This window comes from Trichomycterus rosablanca, chromosome 9 (assembly GCF_030014385.1).
Source record: "Trichomycterus rosablanca isolate fTriRos1 chromosome 9, fTriRos1.hap1, whole genome shotgun sequence".
Lineage (NCBI taxonomy): Eukaryota > Metazoa > Chordata > Actinopteri > Siluriformes > Trichomycteridae > Trichomycterus > Trichomycterus rosablanca.
Genome location: NC_085996.1, coordinates 18,637,352 through 18,658,078, shown reverse-complemented (window position 1 = coordinate 18,658,078; position 20,727 = coordinate 18,637,352). Strand labels below are relative to the sequence as shown.

Genomic DNA, 20,727 nt, shown 5'->3' with positions numbered 1-20,727 from the left:
GGGTTTCCTTGGCTGAGCAGCTGCATCCAAGCCTTACATCACCAAGCGCAATGCACAGCGGTGGATGCAGTGGTGTAAAGCACGTTGCCACTGGACTCTAGAGCAGTGGAGACGTGTTCTCTGGAGTGACGAATCACGCTTCTCTGTTTGGCAATCCGATGGATGAGTCTGGGTTTGGTGGTTGCCAGGAGAACGGCCCCCTGTCTGACTGCATTATGCCAAGTGTAGGTGGAGGGGGGATTATGGTGTGGGTTTATTTTTTGAGGAATTGGGCTCGGCCCCTTAGTTCCAGTGAAAGGAACTCTAAATGCTTCAGCATACCAAGAGATTTTGGACAATTTCATGCTCCAAACTGTGGAAACAGTTTGGGGATGCCCCCTTCCTGTTCCAACATGACTGCGCACCAGTGCACAAAGCAAGGTCCATAAAGACATGGATGAGCGAGTTTGGTGTGGAAGAACTTGACTGGCCTCAACCCGATAGAACACCTTTGGGTTGAATTAGAGCGGAGACTGTGAGCCAGGCTTTCTCGTCCATCATCAGTCTGACCTCACAAATGCACTTCTGGAAGAATGGTCAAAAATTCCCATAAACACACTCCTAAACCTTGTGGAAAGCCTTCCCAGAAGAGTTGAAGCTGTTATAGCTGCAAAGGGTGGGCCGACATCATATTAAACCCTATGGATTAAGAATGGGATGTCACTCAAGTTCATATGCGTGTGAAGGCAGACGAGTGAATACTTTTGGCAATATAGTCCAGAAACCAAAGTTTTATAAAAAACCCACACAATTATTTCCTCTTTTTTATGGTTTCGAATAAATGACAAGTTTTTAAATATTGCTATGGTATATGAATCTGTTATATATTGACGTGTTAAATAAATAGAATATATTACTTTTAAAACATCAATTCGAAGATTTTGTAACACGCATTGTGTACGCACGCGCGCAAAACGGATCTACCGAAGCTAGAAACGTTACCGCATGCGCGTTATAGATCAGGAAATACCATCGCTACACAAGCAAAGGCCAGGGGGCGTGGCTCCTGTAATCTCAATACACACTGTAAACTCAGCGCAGGTCAGGTAGTGAACACAAACTCTGCATCTACTATACTGAGCTGTTACACACGGGTAAGTGGCTTTTACATGAAGCTATATTCAAATTAAAACACTTTTACTAACCACTACAACTGTTTACTGACACATTCTGTAAACCGCAACATATACTGAAGGTATACGAGCAACTGTAAATACTTTTAGCATAGTTTTAATAACGTGTTTGATAGCATGTCAAATATATACACGTGCAAAATACATATAGTCTGTTTAAACTGAGCCTGATCTGCAGTGTGACCAAATTATGTGTTATTCATAATAATTAAGAAGTTATATTTTAATAACAGTCACAATTAAGGTATGCAATATGAATAGAAGTAGGAAGGTACAGCATTAACAAAATCCCAGCATGAACAAAATGTTTAAAATTATAACTTATGTACAATACAATTATTATGCAATATTAGTCAGAATTAAGAACAGTATTTGTTCAATGCAAATGTAAGCACTGTATTAAACAGTAGTTTATGGTATTTAGTGTATGCTAGAGGTTATAGACAGAGAAATGCTGGTCCACAAATGCTGTCTGTGTGAGAAACGTTATCTCCTGGGTTCTGAGTCTAATCCTCCCACTGCTGCCAGGGTTTAGTAACAAAGGAACTTTGCTCCATTTCTCTACATAACTGTAGTTCTTCTGGAGCTGGATGAATGTGCATTTTGTACATGGTGCAGGTGTTGCAATTTGTCTCACAATAATTGCTTAACTTGTATTCTTTTGCCCAAATGTAGTAATATCTATTTTTACCAGAGGTGCTGCAAGGAATTCTGAGCCCTCTGAACATGTCATGTGCTTACAAATATACAGTATATATATATATACATATACAAGTATTTTGAATAGATATAATTGCCATTTGCCATTTAATTTACACTCCAAAAGAAAACTAACTCCTTCATTGACAAAAGCATTCAGAAAATGTATTCAGTAATAATTATTGGGCAATTTGAAATGAGCAGTTTATTTCATTCTTCATGGCAGATTTTGTCAATTATATTGTGAGCAATTGCACTGCCCTTTTCATTTTTTTTACAGATGGTCAAAGGGTTTAAGTGTGGACTTTGGTTGGGCCACTCAAAGACATTTAGAGACTTGAATCAAAGCCTGTCTGTATGTTTTGGCCTGTCACATTTGACTGCTTAGGTGTTTCACCATGGTGATGGTATAAACCGGGTGATGTGCCTGTTTTTGCCAGACATTGGTATGATTTTCTGGCTAAAGAGTTGAATTTTTGTCTAATTAGACCAGAGAATCTTTTTCCTTATATTACCAGAGTCCTTTACATGCCACAAACTCCTAACAAACTGTCATGTGCCTTTATTTAACATATATCAGCCATAACATTAAAACCACCTCCTTGTTTCTACACTCACTGTCCATTTTATCAGCTCATCTTACCATATAGAAGCACTTTGTAATTGTTCAATTACTGACTGTAGTCCATCTGTTTCTCTACATACTTTGTTAGCCCCCTTTCATGCTGTTCTTCAATGGTCAGGACTCTCCCAGGACCACCACAGAACAGGTATTATTTAGGTGGTGGATGATTCTCAGCACTGCAGTGACACTGACATGGTGGTGGTGTGTTAGTGTGTGTTGTGCTGGTATGAGTGGATCAGACACAGCAGTGCTGCTGGAGTTTTTAAATACTGTGTCCACTCACTGTCCACTGTATTAGACACTCCTACCTAGTTGGTCCACCTTGTAGATGTAAAGTCAGAGACGATCGCCCATCTATTGCTGCTGCTTGAGTTGGTCATCTTCGAGATCTTCATCAGTGGTCACAGGACGCTCCCCAGGGGGCGCTGTGGGCTGGATATTTTTGGTTGGTGGACTGTTCTTAGTCCAGCAGTGACAGTGAGGTGTTTAAAAACTCCAGCAGCACTGCTGTGTCTTATCCGCTCATACCAACACAACACACACTAACACACTACTACCATGTCAGTGTCATTGCAGTGCTGAGAATGATCCACCACCCAAATAATACCTGCTCTGTATTGGTCCTGGGAGAGTCCTGACCATTGAAGAACAGCATGAAAGGGGGCTAACAAAGCATGCAGAGAAACAGATGGACTACAGTCAGAAATTGTAGAACTACAAAGTGCTCCTATATGGTAAGTGGAGCTGATAAAATGGACAGTGAGTGTACAAACAATGAGGTGGTTTTAATGTTATGGCTGATCGGTGTAGCTTTTACCTATGTCTGCCATAAAGGCCTAATGTATGGGGTGCTGCAGAGATGGTTGTCCACTGTAGTCCTGGGAACACTGAGCAGCCCTGCTTCTAGACAGTTTTGTCTGCGGGGGAGCAATTACATTAAAATATTCAAAGCTTGATTTGAGGGGAGTTGTGAGGGGACCCCAATACTCCTATATAAAGAAAAAAATCTTTTGCTTTAATGTGATCATCAATATTTGTACTTTACCCACATGTGATTTACACCAAGTTGCTTAGGGCAAACTTTAAATTCTTGTCAAAGAATTGTCGGTGAAAAAAAAACACAATAATATTACAAAGATCATCCAAACCGGGCAAGGATCATTCAAATTACAAATAACAGGTCTACTGATTCTGGCAAGACTTTTTCAGCAACATTAACTTCAATTCTACAACTTTCTGTATCACTGCCTGGAAGTTGCTGTAGGGGGGTTTGAAAGGCTAGATCAAGAAAATAGCTAAAGCAAGGAAACAGACAATTAACAGCTGTAATCAGATCCAGATTTCTTTTACAGAATCTGTTCTCCATTTTGGGTGCTCAGGTGGCACAGGGCTAAATTATACTAACCAGCTAATTCTCTGCGGTGTTATCAGCTGGTCTGGCATCTACATAAAGATATGACTGGCTATGTCTGATGGGACTGTGGCCAAGGACTGTCCTCCCCCAGTGTTTTCAAGTGAAATCAGACACACCGCAACCCCGACCAGGATAAAGCGGTTAAGGAAAAGTTAGCATTGCATGTCTGCTTGGGGTTCCTCCAGAAGCTCCAGTTTCCATTACACACACACACACACACACACACACACACACACACACATATATACAGTGTATCACAAAAGTGAGTACACCCCTCACATTTCTGCAAATATTTCATTATATCTTTTCATGGGACAACACTATAGACATGAAACTTGGATGTAACTTAGAGTAGTCAGTGTACAGCTTGTATAGCAGTGTAGATTTACTGTCTTCTGAAAATAACTCAACACACAGCCATTAATGTCTAAATGGCTGGCAACATAAGTGAGTACACCCCACAGTGAACATGTCCAAATTGTGCCCAAATGTGTCGTTGAACCTCCCTGGTGTCATGTGTCAAAATCCCAGGTGTAAATGGGGAGCAAGGCTGTTAAATTTGGTGTTTTGGGTACAATTCTCTAATACTGGCCACTGGATATTCAACATGGCACCTCATGGCTAAGAACTCTCTGAGGATGTGAGAAATAGAATTGTTGCTCTCCACAAAGATGGCCTGGGCTATAAGAAGATTGCTAACACCCTGAAACTGAGCTACAGCATGGTGGCCAAGGTCATACAGCAGTTTTCCAGGACAGGTTCCACTCGGAACAGGCTTCGCCAGGGTCGACCAAAGAAGTCGAGTCCACGTGTTTGGCGTCATATCCAGAGGTTGGCTTTAAAAAATAGACACATGAGTGCTGCCAGCATTGCTGCAGAGGTAGAAGACGTGGGAGGTCAGCCTGTCAGTGCTCAGACCATACGCCGCACACTGCATCAACTTGGTCTGCATGGTCGTCATCCCAGAAGGAAGCTGACGCACAAGAAAGCCAGCAAACAGTTTGCTGAAGACAAGCAGTCCAAGAACATGGATTACTGGAATGCCCTGTGGTCTGACGAGACCAAGATAAACTTGTTTGGCTCAGATGGTGTCCAGCATGTGTGGCGGTGCCCTGGTGAGAAGTACCAAGACAACTGTATCTTGCCTACAGTCAAGCATGGTGGTGGTAGCATCATGGTCTTGGGCTGCATGAGTGTTGCTGGCCCTGGGGAGCTGCGGTTCATTGAGGGAAACATGAATTCCAACATGTACTGTGACATTCTGAAACAGAGCATGATCCCCTCCCTTCGAAAACTGGGCCTCATGGCAGTTTTCCAACAGGATAACGACCCCAAACACAACCTCCAAGATGACAACTGCCTTGCTGAGGAAGCTGAAGGTAAAGGTGATGGACTAAACCCAATTGAGCACCTGTGGCGCATCCTCAAGTGGAAGGTGGAGGAGTTCAAGGTGTCTAACATCCACCAGCTCCGTGATGTCATCATGGAGGAGTGGAAGAGGATTCCAGTAGCAACCTGTGCAGCTCTGGTGAATTCCATGCCCAGGAGGGTTAAGGCAGTGATAATAATGGTGGTCACACAAAATATTGACACTTTGGGCACAATTTGGACATGTTCACTGTGGGGTGTACTCACTTATGTTGCCAGCCATTTAGACATTAATGGCTGTGTGTTGAGTTATTTTCAGAAGACAGTAAATCTACACTGCTATACAAGCTGTACACTGACTACTCTAAATTATATCCAAGTTTCATGTCTATAGTGTCGTCCCATGAAAAGATATAATAAAATATTTGCAGAAATGTGAGGGGTGTACTCACTTTTGTGATACACTGTATATATATACAGTGTATCACAAAAGTGAGTACACCCCTCACATTTCTGCAGATATTTAAGTATATCTTTTCATGGGACAACACTGACAAAATGACACTTTGACACAATGAAAAGTAGTCTGTGTGCAGCTTATATAACAGTGTAAATTTATTCTTCCCTCAAAATAACTCAATATACAGCCATTAATGTCTAAACCACCGGCAACAAAAGTGAGTACACCCCTAAGAGACTACACCCCTAAATGTCCAAATTGAGCACTGCTTGTCATTTTCCCTCCAAAATGTCATGTGATTTGTTAGTGTTACTAGGTCTCAGGTGTGCATAGGGAGCAGGTGTGTTCAATTTAGTAGTACAGCTCTCACACTCTCTCATACTGGTCACTGAAAGTTCCAACATGGCACCTCATGGCAAAGAACTCTCTGAAGATCTTAAAAGACGAATTGTTGCGCTACATGAAGATGGCCAAGGCTACAAGAAGATTGCCAACACCCTGAAACTGAGCTGCAGCACAGTGGCCAAGATCATCCAGCGTTTTAAAAGAGCAGGGTCCACTCAGAACAGACCTCGCGTTGGTCGTCCAAAGAAGCTGAGTGCACGTGCTCAGCGTCACATCCAACTGCTGTCTTTGAAAGATAGGTGCAGGAGTGCTGTCAGCATTGCTGCAGAGATTGAAAAGGTGGGGGGTCAGCCTGTCAGTGCTCGGACCATACGCCGCACACTACATCAAATTGGTCTGCATGGCTGTCACCCCAGAAGGAAGCCTCTTCTGAAGTCTCTACACAAGAAAGCCCGCAAACAGTTTGCTGAAGACATGTCAACAAAGGACATGGATTACTGGAACCATGTCCTATGGTCTGATGAGACCAAGATTAATTTGTTTGGTTCAGATGGTCTCAAGCATGTGTGGCGGCAATCAGGTGAGGAGTACAAAGATAAGTGTGTCATGCCTACAGTCAAGCATGGTGGTGGGAATGCCATGGTCTGGGGCTGCATGGGTGCAGCAGGTGTTGGGGAGTTACATTTCATTGAGGGACACATGAACTCCAATATGTACTGTGAAATACTGAAGCAGAGCATGATCCCCTCCCTCCGGAAACTGGGTCGCAGGGCAGTGTTCCAGCATGATAATGACCCCAAACACACCTCTAAGACGACCACTGCTTTATTGAAGAGGCTGAGGGTAAAGGTGATGGACTGGCCAAGCATGTCTCCAGACCTAAACCCAATAGAACATCTTTGGGGCATCCTCAAGCGGAAGGTGGAGGAGCGCAAAGTCTCGAATATCTGCCAGCTCAGTGATGTCGTCATGGAGGAGTGGAAAAGCATTCCAGTGGCAACCTGTGAAGCTCTGGTAAACTCCATGCCCAGGAGAGTTAAGGCAGTTTTGGGAAATAATGGTGGCCACACAAAATATGGACACTTCAGGAACTTTCACTAAGGGGTGTACTCACTTTTGTTGCCGGTGGTTTAGACATTAATGGCTGTATATTGAGTTATTTTGAGGGAAGAATAAATTTACACTGTTATATAAGCTGCACACAGACTACTTTTCATTGTGTCAAAGTGTCATTTTGTCAGTGTTGTCCCATGAAAAGATATACTTAAATATCTGCAGAAATGTGAGGGGTGTACTCACTTTTGTGATACACTGTACTTGTATGTAACAGTTTTTCAAATCACTACTTTGGTTCTACAGAACTGTGGAGTATGAAATGCTGTATTCTTCAGTAACATTTGCTGTAAAGGTTCCTAAAAAATAGATACATATGGAGATTTGGAAATTTGGTAAAAAGTATAAAGTGGTCTACAGTTATGGTCTAAAGATTAATATGAGAATGCATGTGCAAAGAGGTGCATACGTGTGCAATTGTGTATTGTGCACATCTGTCTGTGCAAAATACACAATATAATATTGTGTATTTTTAATACGACAGTATATTCTATTATAGGCACGTGATGATAATATAAAATGTAATAAGCGTTGGTAGCTCAGTAGTTAGGGGGCTCTGGGCTATTAATCAGAAGGTTTAGAGTTTAAATCCCTGCGCCACCAAGAAACCACTGTTGGGCCCTTTAGGAAGGCACTTCACCATCTCTGCTGTAGTGACATTGTATAAAAGTGGACTTTGACCTCAGCTTCAAGAAAGGCTTGGATATTCAAAAAAAATAACTTCATTTTACTGTACACTTTTAGGCATTCGATTCTATTTGAATGAATGAATGCTTGATATTCTGATATGCAGAAAAAAGCTGTATTCTTTAGAAAGGAAACAAATGATTTTACCACAACAAAGAGAAACCACCATATAGACCTTGTGTGTTTAATTTATTTTAGTATTAAATGTTACAAATGCATTTTGGTGTCCTTTGAAGTACAAATGATTTCTTTAAATTCTTTTTCAGAAGCTAACATCATGTATGTGGAGCTGGCAGTTGCAGTGGTGTTGGGTGCAGTGCTGATTTTTGTGTTTCTAAAGAAGAAACAAGTAATTTTAAGGACAGAAGATGGTTGGTGGGGGGTTAGTACTCCAATAGAAAGTCCAGCAGATGATAGCATTCGGCCATTCCATTTGGAAGTCAAGCAAGAAGAGATTGAAGTAAGTAGATGGTTAATTGATGTTAGAAAAGGAGTTAAATAAAATACTTAATCTAGTATGGAAACTGAGGGTCATTTTGCAAATTTCCCATATTTTAATCCACCACAGTGATGTATCTGACATACATGCACAATGATAACAGCTTTTATTCTATTACAATGACCGGATGTGCATGTTTTGGTGCTTTTAAATAATTTCTTTAGTTTTGGTTTTGTATGGTTTATGCTCTAGAGTGCAACAAGTAAGTGTCCCCGTGTGTTTGTGAATTTCTAAAATACTGATTTTTTTTTCTTTCTTATGTATAGGATTTGCACCGCAGGATTGATCAAACGCGCCCCTTACCCGCCCTAGAGGACAGCAAATTCTCTTATGGCTTTAACTCCAACTACCTGCAGAAGGTTGTTTCCTACTGGAGGAATGAATTTGACTGGAAAAGACAAGTGGACAAAATAAACCGGTATCCTCATTTCAAAACCAAAATTGAAGGTGTGTAGTAGATCTCCTGAAAATTGTGATTGTCTGTTAAGGAACATTTATGGCTGCTTTGTTTACTGTGACAAAGGGGTTAGTGCAAAAATCATATTTGAGCTTTCTATGCAGATAAGTGTTCACCTTATTATTATTGGAAGATCAAACGTTTGTGCCAGATTTATGCCATAACCATCTGTGGCCAGGAGTGTTTAATGACACAGCCATTTACGCCAAGTGGATGGAATGGCGTTTCATGAACCACCTGACAATACACACAGAATTAAACTATCTTTAAGCTTCATGTTAAGCAGCAGTTTGAAAAAAAGATGGTTGGCTTCTTGTATCTCAGAGGAAGCATGTGTTAGCCCTTCCAGGTTGTGATTGAGGAACTTCAGCTAGTGGGTGGGAAATTGCATCCACTAAATTGGGAGGGAAAAGAACAAACAAATCATCATGTAGACCCTAAGTAACAGCATGCACAAATTCTGTCAACATGAATAAAGATCTAAGGATGGGATTAGTGTAAGTCAGGGTTTTTCAAACTTTTTTCAAGCAACCCATATTATGCCCAAATTGTTCTACGTGACCAGGCAACACAAACAATGCATCTTCCTGTCTCAGTTTTGCTCTGTACAATCTGGTCCCACTGTAGTTTACAAGATGTAACATAAAGCCTCCTCAACGGGGCGACTGTGTACAAGTTTATTTTGTGTTTCTGTGCTTTTAAAATTTGGAGGTTTTTTTGGATTGCAACTCAGGATTAAAAACTGACTGGTGTGAGTGATCAAGGTATAAATTAAGGTTTCAAATACTAATGTTTTATGATTGTTTTAAATCCAAGGTATTGATGTTCACTATGTCCATGTGAAACCCAAGAACCTGCCTGAAGGAGCACGTGGTGTGCCTCTGATGATGGTGCATGGCTGGCCTGGTTCCTTTTATGAATTTTATGGCATTATACCCTTCCTTACTGAGCCATCGAACCCTGATGACATTGCCTTTGAGGTCATCTGTCCCTCCATTCCCGGCTATGGCTTCTCTGAGGCACCACATAAAAAGGGTGAGTTCACTCAGCATATCTTCCTTCATGCTTTATTCTAATTAGGTCCAAAGTTGGGGATTTTGTTCTCATTGTCTTTGCTTTGCATATTAGTGCAAAGCAGCATTGATTTAATGGACCTCCATTTACCGGATTTTGGATTTAACAGACAAAATCTGGAAAACCGAATGCCCAGTCTGGTTGTTTAAAATTCTTGTGAGAAGCGTACCAAGACCAGTAGTTCAGTAATTGTCCACTAGCCGGCCACAACTGTCTGTTTACATGAGTAATAGGCTTTGTTTTGCCAGGAGGCTCGCTTTGTTGACATCTTTTTTTCTGTGTTTTATGCCTAATTTTTGCAAGTTCTAGTGCTTAGTCATGCACCAGCGCTACTCTAATAACCACCAGCAGTGCTTTAGACTCAGAGTAATAGAGTATTAGAGTCCACATTATACGATCACTGCAAAAAACATCTCCTCCACCACACAAGATGAATGAAATTTCTCCCCAGTAGTACAGTACACCATTTTTAATATGTATTTACAGGTTTTACATTACATATTTACGTATCTATGTACGTTGTTCATTTTAGCGTTTATCATATGTGCATGTTTAGCACTTGTGTGGGCCCTAGTGCTGTGTTTGCGTAAATTTTCGCACCCCCTGAAAAAACCTCGCATTTTACGGACCAGTGTTCCCCCCTTTTAGTTTGTTAAATCGAGGTTCCATTGTACTGTAATTTATAACATTTTATAATGAACTGTTATACTCAGTTCTTTATACTTGAATTTGTACCCCTCCTCACTTATATAGTCAAGCTCAGTCCATAGTGATATAAAGCGTTAAGAGTTAACTTTTTAACAGGTGACCCACATTCATAATTTTAAAAATTTAATAGATTGCCTATTTTTAGTGCCTCTTAGACTATATCTGACCATCAGTTTGAATTTTCTCAGAAAATTTTCTCTCACCTTGTCAAGAGACCACTGTTTCATGTACTAATTCAAAAACACAAATTTATTTGTAGATCACATTTTACAAGAGACATTATCTCGAAGCAACTTAACAAAAAAAAAAAACCCAAGGAAGAAACCTTGAGTGGAACCAGGCTCAGTAGGCACTCATCCTCCCTGGAATAAATGCAGTTGGACTAGCTCTATTTACATGGAAGCCACCAGCTATAGTCATTAATTATAAATAGATTAGGAGGCCATGCCTATATTGTTTACTTAAAATTGAAAAGTGTATGTTTCAGTTATTCAGCCACAAAAAATAACTATTACAGAATGTATTAAAATCCCTGGGGTGCCGTGCTTGTCATAATTAAGTGTATGAACTGAACTGTTCAGCATCTGTAAAATAAACATAAATGCTCTCACTGTTTGCTTTGTTTTTTGTTTTTTTTGGGGATCAGGCTTTGACTCAGTCTGTGCTGCAAGAGTGTTCCACAAGCTGATGAAGCGACTTGGGTTCAGCCAGTTCTACGCTCAAGGAGGAGACTGGGGCTGGCTTATCTCTACTAACATGGCCCAACTGGAACCCAAGTAAGAGCCATCTATGAGCACATCTGGTGCTTAAGCATTAGAAAGCTGAATTATACAGACAAACCATTCCAAAATGATGAGCATTAATACCAAAGCCATGGGATTTCAGTTTGTAGTAACAAAGTTGGAAGAATAAGGTTTATTTTATAATTATTTTGGCTAGGTTCAGCCCTGACAATCTTCTAGCTATGCATGGCCAATTGAAGAGCATCAATCATCTTGGTTAGTAAAAATTCAAAGCTGCTAAGCAGCCACTCTTGGGCCCTTCAGCAAGGTTTTTAACCATCACAATTGGACATACAAAATTGCCTGTGACGGTGTCTGACAATGAACAAGAACTGATGAATCATGTGTAAACTGTACCTATGTTACAGGTGATATCCATAGATGGCATGGAGCCTAGTGTGGCTCTCTGTATGCGTGGCATTGTGTGGGAGCCCAACACTGGCAGGTGATAAGAAGCGGTTACAGATTGCATGTGGTGAGGGGGCATGTGGTGATCTGGCTCTCCTTAATTACAGTAGATTGGGGGTTGTGCATGTGGCAGCGGATTCACAGTCTGGAACTGGAAATGACAAGATTAGGAGATAAAGGCGGGAAATGCAAAATGTGTTTTTCTCAGGTTGAGAACTACGTTTAGTTTAATGTTTTGTGTAATGGTGTGAAATCATTGTAACTAATATATAGCAGGAGCAATACAGTGTTGCAGCAGGTAGAGTGGGTGCCACACAGCAACAAGGTTCCTGTGGTTCTGGGTGTAATCTTCTTCTTTAGGGACTATTTGTAAGGAGTTTTGCATGTTTTCCTTGTGCCTGCACAGGTTATTTCCATGGACTATGAAATATAGAAATTAATTAATGAATTACATATGCAGAGTTTTTAGCACTATAGATTATTATTGTTGATGGTTTGTAACCTTGTTTGTATTTCAGGATTGTAAAGGGCCTACATGTCAACTTTGCACCTCTGGATAAACCAAACCTGACTGTTACGTTATCGATGCTGTTGGGTCGGTACTTCCCCAACCTCTTTGGCTTTACTGAGCATGATGTTAAGCAACTCTTCCCCTGCATGCAGAAATTAGTGGTGAATGGTCTGAAGGAGACAGGATACATGCACATACAAGCCACCAAACCTGATACTGCTGGTACGTGGCAGCTCTCGTTATTTTATTCTGTTTAGTGGCTTTTCAAAAAGTGTCAACATACTAATGTTAGACTTAATGTTGGACTTTTGAGCACTTGATGCGTCTGGACAAAAATATGTGGTTTATTTCAGAAATAATAATTATTATTGAGGCTATAACATCCTGCACTATTCTGGGAAGGCTTTCTGTCTGGAATTGGTGCCTATTCGTTCATAAAAGTATATGTGAGGAACGAGAAAGCCTGGCTCATGACAAACAGTCCGATTTATACCAAATGTGTTTAGTGTTGTTTAGGGCCAGGATCTGGGCTTCTCTGCAGGCCACTGGAGTGCACAAAGCAAAGGCTCCTGCTGGTACAGATAAGAGGGCTTCCCCAAACTGTGGCCACAATATTGGAAGCATAAAATATATTTTACGTAATTGCTTGTATGCACTCTAGGAATGGTGGACCTAACACACCTGTGTGTAATAAGTAAAAAGGGGTGTACAAATACTTTTAGCCATATTTATTTTGCCATGGGACAGTGGTAGCGTAGTGGGTAGAGCATTGTGCTATTAGTCGGAAGATTGTTGGTTCAAATCCAGGCTCTGCCATGCAGCCACTGTTGGGCCCTAGAGCAAGGCCCTTAACCTTGTCTGCTCCAAGGGCACTGTACAGTGGCTGACCCTGCACTCTGACCCCAGCTTCCAAACAAGAAAAAAAAAATTAATTGTACTGTACACATGTATATGTTTGTATGACCAATAAAAACATTCTTCATTCTTTTTTGCCATGGAGAATTTATCTTCTGTGTGCTTATTTTACAGGACGTGGGCTAAACGATTCTCCTGTTGGTCTGGCTGCGTACATACTGGAGAAGTTTTCCACCTGGACTGACCCTGAATTTACAAAGCTTGAGGATGGAGGCCTGGAGAGGTACATTCTTCAGCTTTTGTAAATTTTTGTATATTTTAGCAGCAAATTGTATCACTATCCACTTTTCCTTTCAGAAAGTTTTCTCTGGATGATTTGCTGACGAACGTGATGATCTACTGGACTAGTGGGTCCATTATCTCCTCAATGCGCTTTTACAAGGAGAACTTCGGACAAGGTCTCAATCAGCCACATTCCAAGTAAGACTAAAGAGCATGCTGTTTAAACAGTGTGAGTCGTTTCTGTTTAAAAAAGGAATTACCGTGCAAACAAATATTCCTGTGATTACCTGTTCACCACCCTAAACAAATGTTTAGAAAAAAAACAACAGGATGTTGTAGCTTTAGTGGTATTAAACGGTTTTTCGGTTATGGACTCTAGTGTTGGCAGTAGATTGTGGCAGTTGTTGAATTGCAGTAGATTGTGGCAGCTTTCACCACTGTATTAGGGCAGTGATGTCTCAGTGGTTAAGGTACTGGACTAGTAAACAGAAGTTTGCCGGTTCAAGCCCCGCCACCACCAAGTTGCCACTGTTGGGTCCCTGAGCAAGGCCCTTAACCCTCAGTTGCTCATTGTGTAAGTCGCTTTGGATAAAAGCGTCTGCTAAAAATGTAAATCTATCTATCTATCTATCCTGTGATTACCTGTTCACCACCCTAAACAAATGTTTAGAAAAAAAACAACAGGATGTTGTAGCTTTAGTGGTATTAAACGGTTTTTCGGTTATGGACTCTAGTGTTGGGAGTAGATTGTGGCAGTTGTTGAATTGCAGTAGATTGTGGCAGCTTTCACCACTGTATTAGGGCAGTGATGTCTCAGTGGTTAAGGTACTGGACTAGTAAACAGAAGTTTGCCGGTTCAAGCCCCGCCACCACCAAGTTGCCACTGTTGGGTCCCTGAGCAAGGCCCTTAACCCTCAATTGCTCATCGTGTAAGTCGCTTTGGATAAAAGCGTCTGCTAAATGCTGAAAATGTAAATGTATTATAGCACACAGTTTTTGTGCTTCACAGCTCCAGAGTCTAGGCTTTATTCCTGAGCTTCAGTTACTGTTGTTTAAATATCATCATTAGGTGGAGTGACTCTAAATTACCCCTAGGTGTGTATTTGCACTTTACATCCAGTGTTCCAGCGATAGGCCTTAAACCCACCACAATCCTAAAAAGACCATAACATATGCTAAATATACAGGGTGAGTCAAAAGTCACAGGACACTCTTTTATTTCAGAAACGAAAGGGAAAATGACATATCTGAATACCCCAGCAAGTAATGGGTGAGGGGGCCTATCTTTTAGGCTATGTCCGGAACATGGCCGCCATCTTGAAAGCTGCCATATTGGATCAAGGGCAAGTTTTTCCAATGGAAAGGTGGTCATGTAGCATATCAAAGAAGACCAATCAGAAACCGATTGCCACAATCAGATTTGCAATATCTCTTGTGGTTCAAAAGTTATCAACACAGAAAGTTGCAACAACAACCAGGAACATTCCCTGTGACACACTATACACGCTATTTGACGTGTTCAATGTGTTGTCCCTGGTGCTGAACAGAGAGCTGAAGGCGCTGGATCCAATCGTTATGAACCCGCATGAGAATCGCTGGAGAAATGCTGTCACAAGCCTCCATGATGCGGTGCTGAAGGTGGTGTTTGTTGTGGATTTTCTCAGCATACACAATTTGTTTAAGATGATCCCAGAGATAAAAGTCGAGTGGTGTGAGGTCGGGTGATCTGGGCGGCCATTCCACAGGACCACGACGGCCAATCCAATGACCAGGGAATTAATAATCCAGCCACTGACGAACACCTGCTCCGTAGTGTGGTGGAGCCCCATCCTGTTGGATATAACAGGGGAAACATTTTCAGTCAGAATGGATGGGAACACTGTTTCCTGTAGCATTGTCAGGTAGCGCTGAGAATTTAGGGTCTAATCGATGAAAATGGGTCTGATTACACGGGTGCCCCATATTCCACACCACACCATAACCTTCACATCACCTATGACTTTGGTGTCTGCCATCCAGTGAGGGTTTTCGTCATTCCAGTACCTCACGTTCTGGTGGTTGACCTCACCACTGACATAAAAATTGGCCTCATCACTGAACAGAATGCCCTGTGCAAATGCGGGATCCCGTTGATGTTGGCCTAAAGCCCAGGCGCAGAACTCGACACGTCTATCAGGGTCATCCTCTGATAGTTTCTGCTGCAGCTGGATCTTGAAGGGGTGCCACTTATTGGTATGAAGAATCCGTACAAGGGATGACTGGCTGACACCACATTCTGCTGCGAGACGTTGCATGCTGCGTCGAGGACTTTTCGCAAAGGCTGCCAAAACCATTGTTGAGGTTTTTTCGTCGGTAGCGGTCTTCAGACGACCACTACGTGGCTTGTTGTCCACAGTCCGGGCTTCTCCGAATTTGACTATGAGGGATGCAACAGTGCTGTGTGAAATTGGTCTTTCTGGGTGTCAGTTGTTGAAGTCTGCGACTATGATACGACAGCTGCGTTCCCTGGACATCAGAATCACCTCAATCCTCTCTTCTTTCGTCAATTCCATCTTCAGTTACCTGTAACAAATAACAAAAGTTTTGAACTTTCTGTGTTGATAACTTTTGAACCACAAGAGATATTGCAAATGTGATTGTGGCAATCGATTTCTGAGAAAATTCTGATCTTCTTTGATATGCTACATGACCACCTTCCTATTGGAAAAACTTGCCCTTGATCCAATACGGCGGCTTTCAAGATGGCGGCCATGTTCTGGACATAGCCTAAAAGATAGGCCCCCTCACCCATTACTTGCTGGGGTATTCAGATATGTCATTTTCCCTTTTGTTTCTGAAATAAAAGAATGTCCTGCGACTTTTGACTCACCCTGTAGATGAATACATGAGTTTCCTCACACTGCTTGATACAGACACAACACTACTTCTTTTTCTTTTCTTTTTTCTTTTTCACTACTTTATCAGAAAGCCTAGCTGTTAAGGTACTGGTAATCAAAGGTTATCAAAACGTTGCTGGTTCATGCCCCACCCCTGCCAGGTAGTCACTGTTGGGCCCCTCAGCATGGCCCTTAACCGCCCATAGCTTAGACAGTATAATGTCACGGTACTGTGAATCACTATAGATAAAAAGCATTTGCTAAATGTGGGGCGGCATGGTGGCTAAGTGGGTAGCACTGTCGCCTCACAGCAAGAAGGTCCTGGGTTCGATTCCCAGGTGGGGCAGTCAGGGTCCTTTCTGTGTTTTCTGAGTTTGCATGTTCTCCCCATGTCTGCGTGGGTTTACTCCGGGAGCTCCGGTTTCGATATAACCTTGTGAACTGAAGAATCTTGTGTAATGAGTAACTACCGTTCCTGTCATGAATGTAACCAAAGAGTGTAAAACATGACGTTAAAATCCTAATAAACAAACAAATGCCGAAAATGTAAATCAGAAAGCATTTTTGCTTAAATAGGTGTAAATCTTGGCCATTTTACTGAATGCAATCAAATGTCACTAATCTAGTTCATTTAAAATAAATTATAATACTGTATTCATCTAATATAATATGTATCAATGGTTAAATTTAGATGATTATTTGTCATTTGTCTTTTTTTTAGAATTCCAGTTGTTGTTCCAGCTGCTCTGGCCATTTTCCCTAATGAGGTAATGCACACTCCTGAACTGTGGGCCAAGCAGAAGTACCGTGATCTTGTGTCCTACACCCTCATGGCCAGAGGTGGGCATTTCGCCGCCATGGAAGAACCAGAGTTACTGGCTCAAGATATCCAAAGATTTGCCAAGATTGTGGAGAACAGAAAGTGAAGAAACATTAACTTGCTGACTTTATATGTAGTATTATGTTTAGTTTTTGGCAGTATTCTTGTTCCTTTTAACCAAAAGTATGTGGACACTTCATCTAATCACGTGAGTTTGGCTTTGTCATGCATAATCATAACTTGCAAGATCCATAATCAGTTATTAGCAAGTTGCTTGAACACCTTTGGGACAAACTGTAATGATAAATGTGAGGAAGACGCTCTTGTCCTACATCACTGCCAGTCCTTATTAATGTGCCTGTGGTAGAATTAACGCTGGGGCGCATTCCATTTCTTCAATTCCACCTAATTTTACTTTCCTGCTTCCATGATTTCTTCGTCATTTTCCTAAAATGCAGTAAATATAACACTGACTGAGAAATCAAGCCCAAAATGTGCATGACCCTCATAAATGACTTCTTCATATAAGACGTGATAGCTCAGAAAATTACACAATAATATTACGAATGGAATTCACATCAACCTAAATGTAACTGCACGTGAACATCCAACATCCATCCAACACATACTTTTTCTTTTTTTTTCTTTTTTATTTGCATTGTCTCCCAATTTAGCGTAGTCAATTTGTTTTCTGCTGCTGGTGATCCTTGATTGCAGTTGAGGTGGGTATATTGCTGCTCACGCCTCCTCCGACCCGCATGCAGCCCTTAGCAGAACCCTTTTTCACCTATGCACTCTGCACAGGCACCTCTCTATATGCCAATTAGAGTCCTTACACAGCATTTGAAGACTCCACCCACATAGTCCGGTCATCCCGCCCCAGCAGAACCATGTCTGCTGCAGGCACTGCCAATTATGCCCGCTAGATGGCGCATAATGCCTAGTTTCGAACCGAGGAGTTCAGAATCTCGGCACTGGTGTGCTAGCGGAATATCATGTATAAATACATTTTAATTAACCTTTAATAAATTCTTAACTTAGTTTTTCATTGTTTAAATTTGACTTTAAAAGCCTCCTATTTCCTCAATCCATGACCCCTCTGAGCACAACAAGAGAACCCCTGGGACGTACCTTTGGGTTATCGCTGTGTTCATCACAAAAAGAAAACAAAAAAGAGGCAGATCCAGCAAACAGTATGTTTGCATTGCACACTGATGTTTTGCATCATTTGCATGTGTTTATACAGTTGCACTAAAGGCCCACCAAGGAGCCTTACTTCCTGAAAGATGTATTGCTTCGAATTGCTCCATTGCTTTTAGGGTTGTTTATTACAATTTATAAAATTTAAGCATAGTGGTTTGCTGTTTGGGTGTCCACATACTTTTGCACATAAATTTTATAAATGATACTAACTCAGTAGTGCTTTTGGATGACTTAACACTTTCAGACATTATGTTTAAACATGGCCTAAACATTGCACTTAATGATTTTTAATCACATGGCTTTTTGCAGTAGAATTTATCTTTTATATAATCTAGTTAACTTTAATATAATCTAGTTTAGTTTCATACAATCTAGTTAACTTTAATATAATCTAGTTAGGTTTGATGTTATCTAGTTTAATATTATCTAGTTTAGTTTGATATGATCTAGTGTGTGTCTTCAGAGCAGATGAGAGAAGTGTGAATGAGTGTCCTGGTCAAACTAAATGGGACCAATAAATGAATTTGTAAGCACTCATGCCTTATAGAATAAAACTGAAAATAAAAATATATGATCAAATGCAAATCTGTATTTCGAAAATAAACCAGCACTTGCAAAACACCAGCTGCCTCGTTTGCTTCTCCAGGGTAACTCGAGCTGACTTTGAATGGAAAAGAAAAATTTCCAGAGCGTATTCCTGCTTTCCATCCATCATTCCCAGTGCACGCAGCGTTCTTTGGTGCAAACCCCTGACTAGGATAAAGCAGTTTTTGAAAATAAATAAACAACAACAAACTGTAAACATATTAAGTAGATATTTTTATTTTTCAAAAGTACACAGGAACATTTATCATCGCTCTTTTTACAAATGTTATTGATTGATTCTTAAAAGATTAAACAAAAATTCATAATTCATAATCATTCATAATAAATATTTGAATTTGTAAGAGTATCATCGCTATCATTGCTCCCTGGACTGTGACATTTGCCTCTTCGTAGTGCATTGTGAAGTTTCACTGAAACTTCAGTGACCAATCAAAGAAAGAGACAAAGTGAAGGCACAACCAAAGCAATGAAGCTGGTCAGACTCCATTGCTTATGGATTTTTGGAATGACTTTGTAAAAATGAGAAACATTTACAATAAGAAAATATTTATACAAAAATATTCTCATAATATTCATTATACAAATATTATGCACTTGGAATATTTTAATTGTAATTACTTGAGTGTTATGCTTTACCTTTAAAGAAAAAAATCTTAAAGCAGCAGTGACAATCACAGTTTTTTTCCAGAGTTTCTGTATTCAACATAATGTGTACACAATGTATTGTACCGTTTAATTTGAAAATCAAGCACATTGTAATGTCAGGTCTTTTAAATTTATTAAATAATTACCAGCCCCCCCTTAAATTAGTAGAAAGTAGAAAGAAAATCAGAAAGAAAATGTCTGTATTAATGATTGTGCTTTTGCTTGCATGGGAAAATCTAGGCCAAATATTTAGACTTATTGCTTTGGCAAAGCAATTTACAGCAATTGTGTCTACACTCGTCAGCTTTCAGGACAGTTAATTCCAGCCACACATGACCAGGTGTTTCAATAGCAGATTTAAAGTCACTGTTATAATCTACATACAGCTTGGCTTAACCATATTTTTTAAGTTCATTACCTAAATGTCTTCCAATTCACACTTGTGCACTACGTATGGTATCACACACTGGCTTCAACACTTAAGCTAGTGCACTTTGTAGACAATATGAAGTCATTTAGCATTAATATTGCCAAGTAGCTTTGCGAGAACACTTGTGTAGACTGGTTTCCACACTGCAGCCAAACTATAGGACTATGATCAGTTTGACTACTGCTTCTTTGTTACAAGCAAGAGATTAGTAATAATCACCATAGTGACTCCAGAAAACTATGGGTGTGTTAAAAAACCTAGTGCGCTCTCTACATAGACAGCATTTTACGTCATCCTATGTGCGCTCCCGAGAAGGAGGCTGTTCGAAATCCTAGATGCCTTAATAAGCTGTCTAGTAAGGTATCTAAAAATTTCAGTGTTATTTTGACTCAAGAACAAGTGAGCATCGGAAGCGTCCTTAGCGGCCAAAGCAATCCCAGCATTTATTGCGGCACAACTTTTCTCACAGAAAAATAAAAAACATGGCGGACGGTGCAGAGAAACGAACGGAGTTATTTTCAAATGTAAATAAATTATTATTGATTTTTAATTTGTATAAACATGAACAAGTGTATTTATTTTCAAGTTCGGGCTTGTCAGGGACAGTTTAACCATTTTCGGTACACGGAGGGAGACGTTATTTGACATGCTAGCGCATTGTGCCACCTCATCCCATTGGTTTAAATGG

The 20,727-nt window shown here is 40.6% G+C and overlaps 1 protein-coding gene across 1 annotated transcript; it reads left to right on the top strand.

Annotated features, from left to right (window-relative positions):
* Positions 1-1,070: 1,070 nt before the first annotated feature.
* Positions 1,071-18,979, top strand: ephx1 (epoxide hydrolase 1, microsomal (xenobiotic)). The gene is made up of 9 exons (XM_063002024.1): positions 1,071-1,133; positions 8,150-8,343; positions 8,649-8,829; positions 9,656-9,874; positions 11,268-11,397; positions 12,330-12,544; positions 13,352-13,460; positions 13,535-13,657; positions 17,057-18,979. Exons 2-9 carry the CDS (start codon positions 8,161-8,163, stop codon positions 17,259-17,261), a joined length of 1,365 nt encoding a protein of 454 aa, XP_062858094.1. The 5' UTR covers positions 1,071-1,133; positions 8,150-8,160; the 3' UTR covers positions 17,262-18,979.
* The last annotated feature ends 1,748 nt before the right edge of the window (positions 18,980-20,727 follow it).

Coding starts and splice junctions, on each gene's coding strand:
- ephx1 (XM_063002024.1), top strand. CDS start 8,161: ATGTATGTGGAGCTGGCAGTTGCAGTGGTGTTGGGTGCAGTGCTGATT. Junction 9,875..11,267: donor TGAGGCACCACATAAAAAGG/GTGAGTTCACTC, acceptor TTTGGGGATCAG/GCTTTGACTCAGTCTGTGCT. Junction 12,545..13,351: donor CACCAAACCTGATACTGCTG/GTACGTGGCAGC, acceptor CTTATTTTACAG/GACGTGGGCTAAACGATTCT.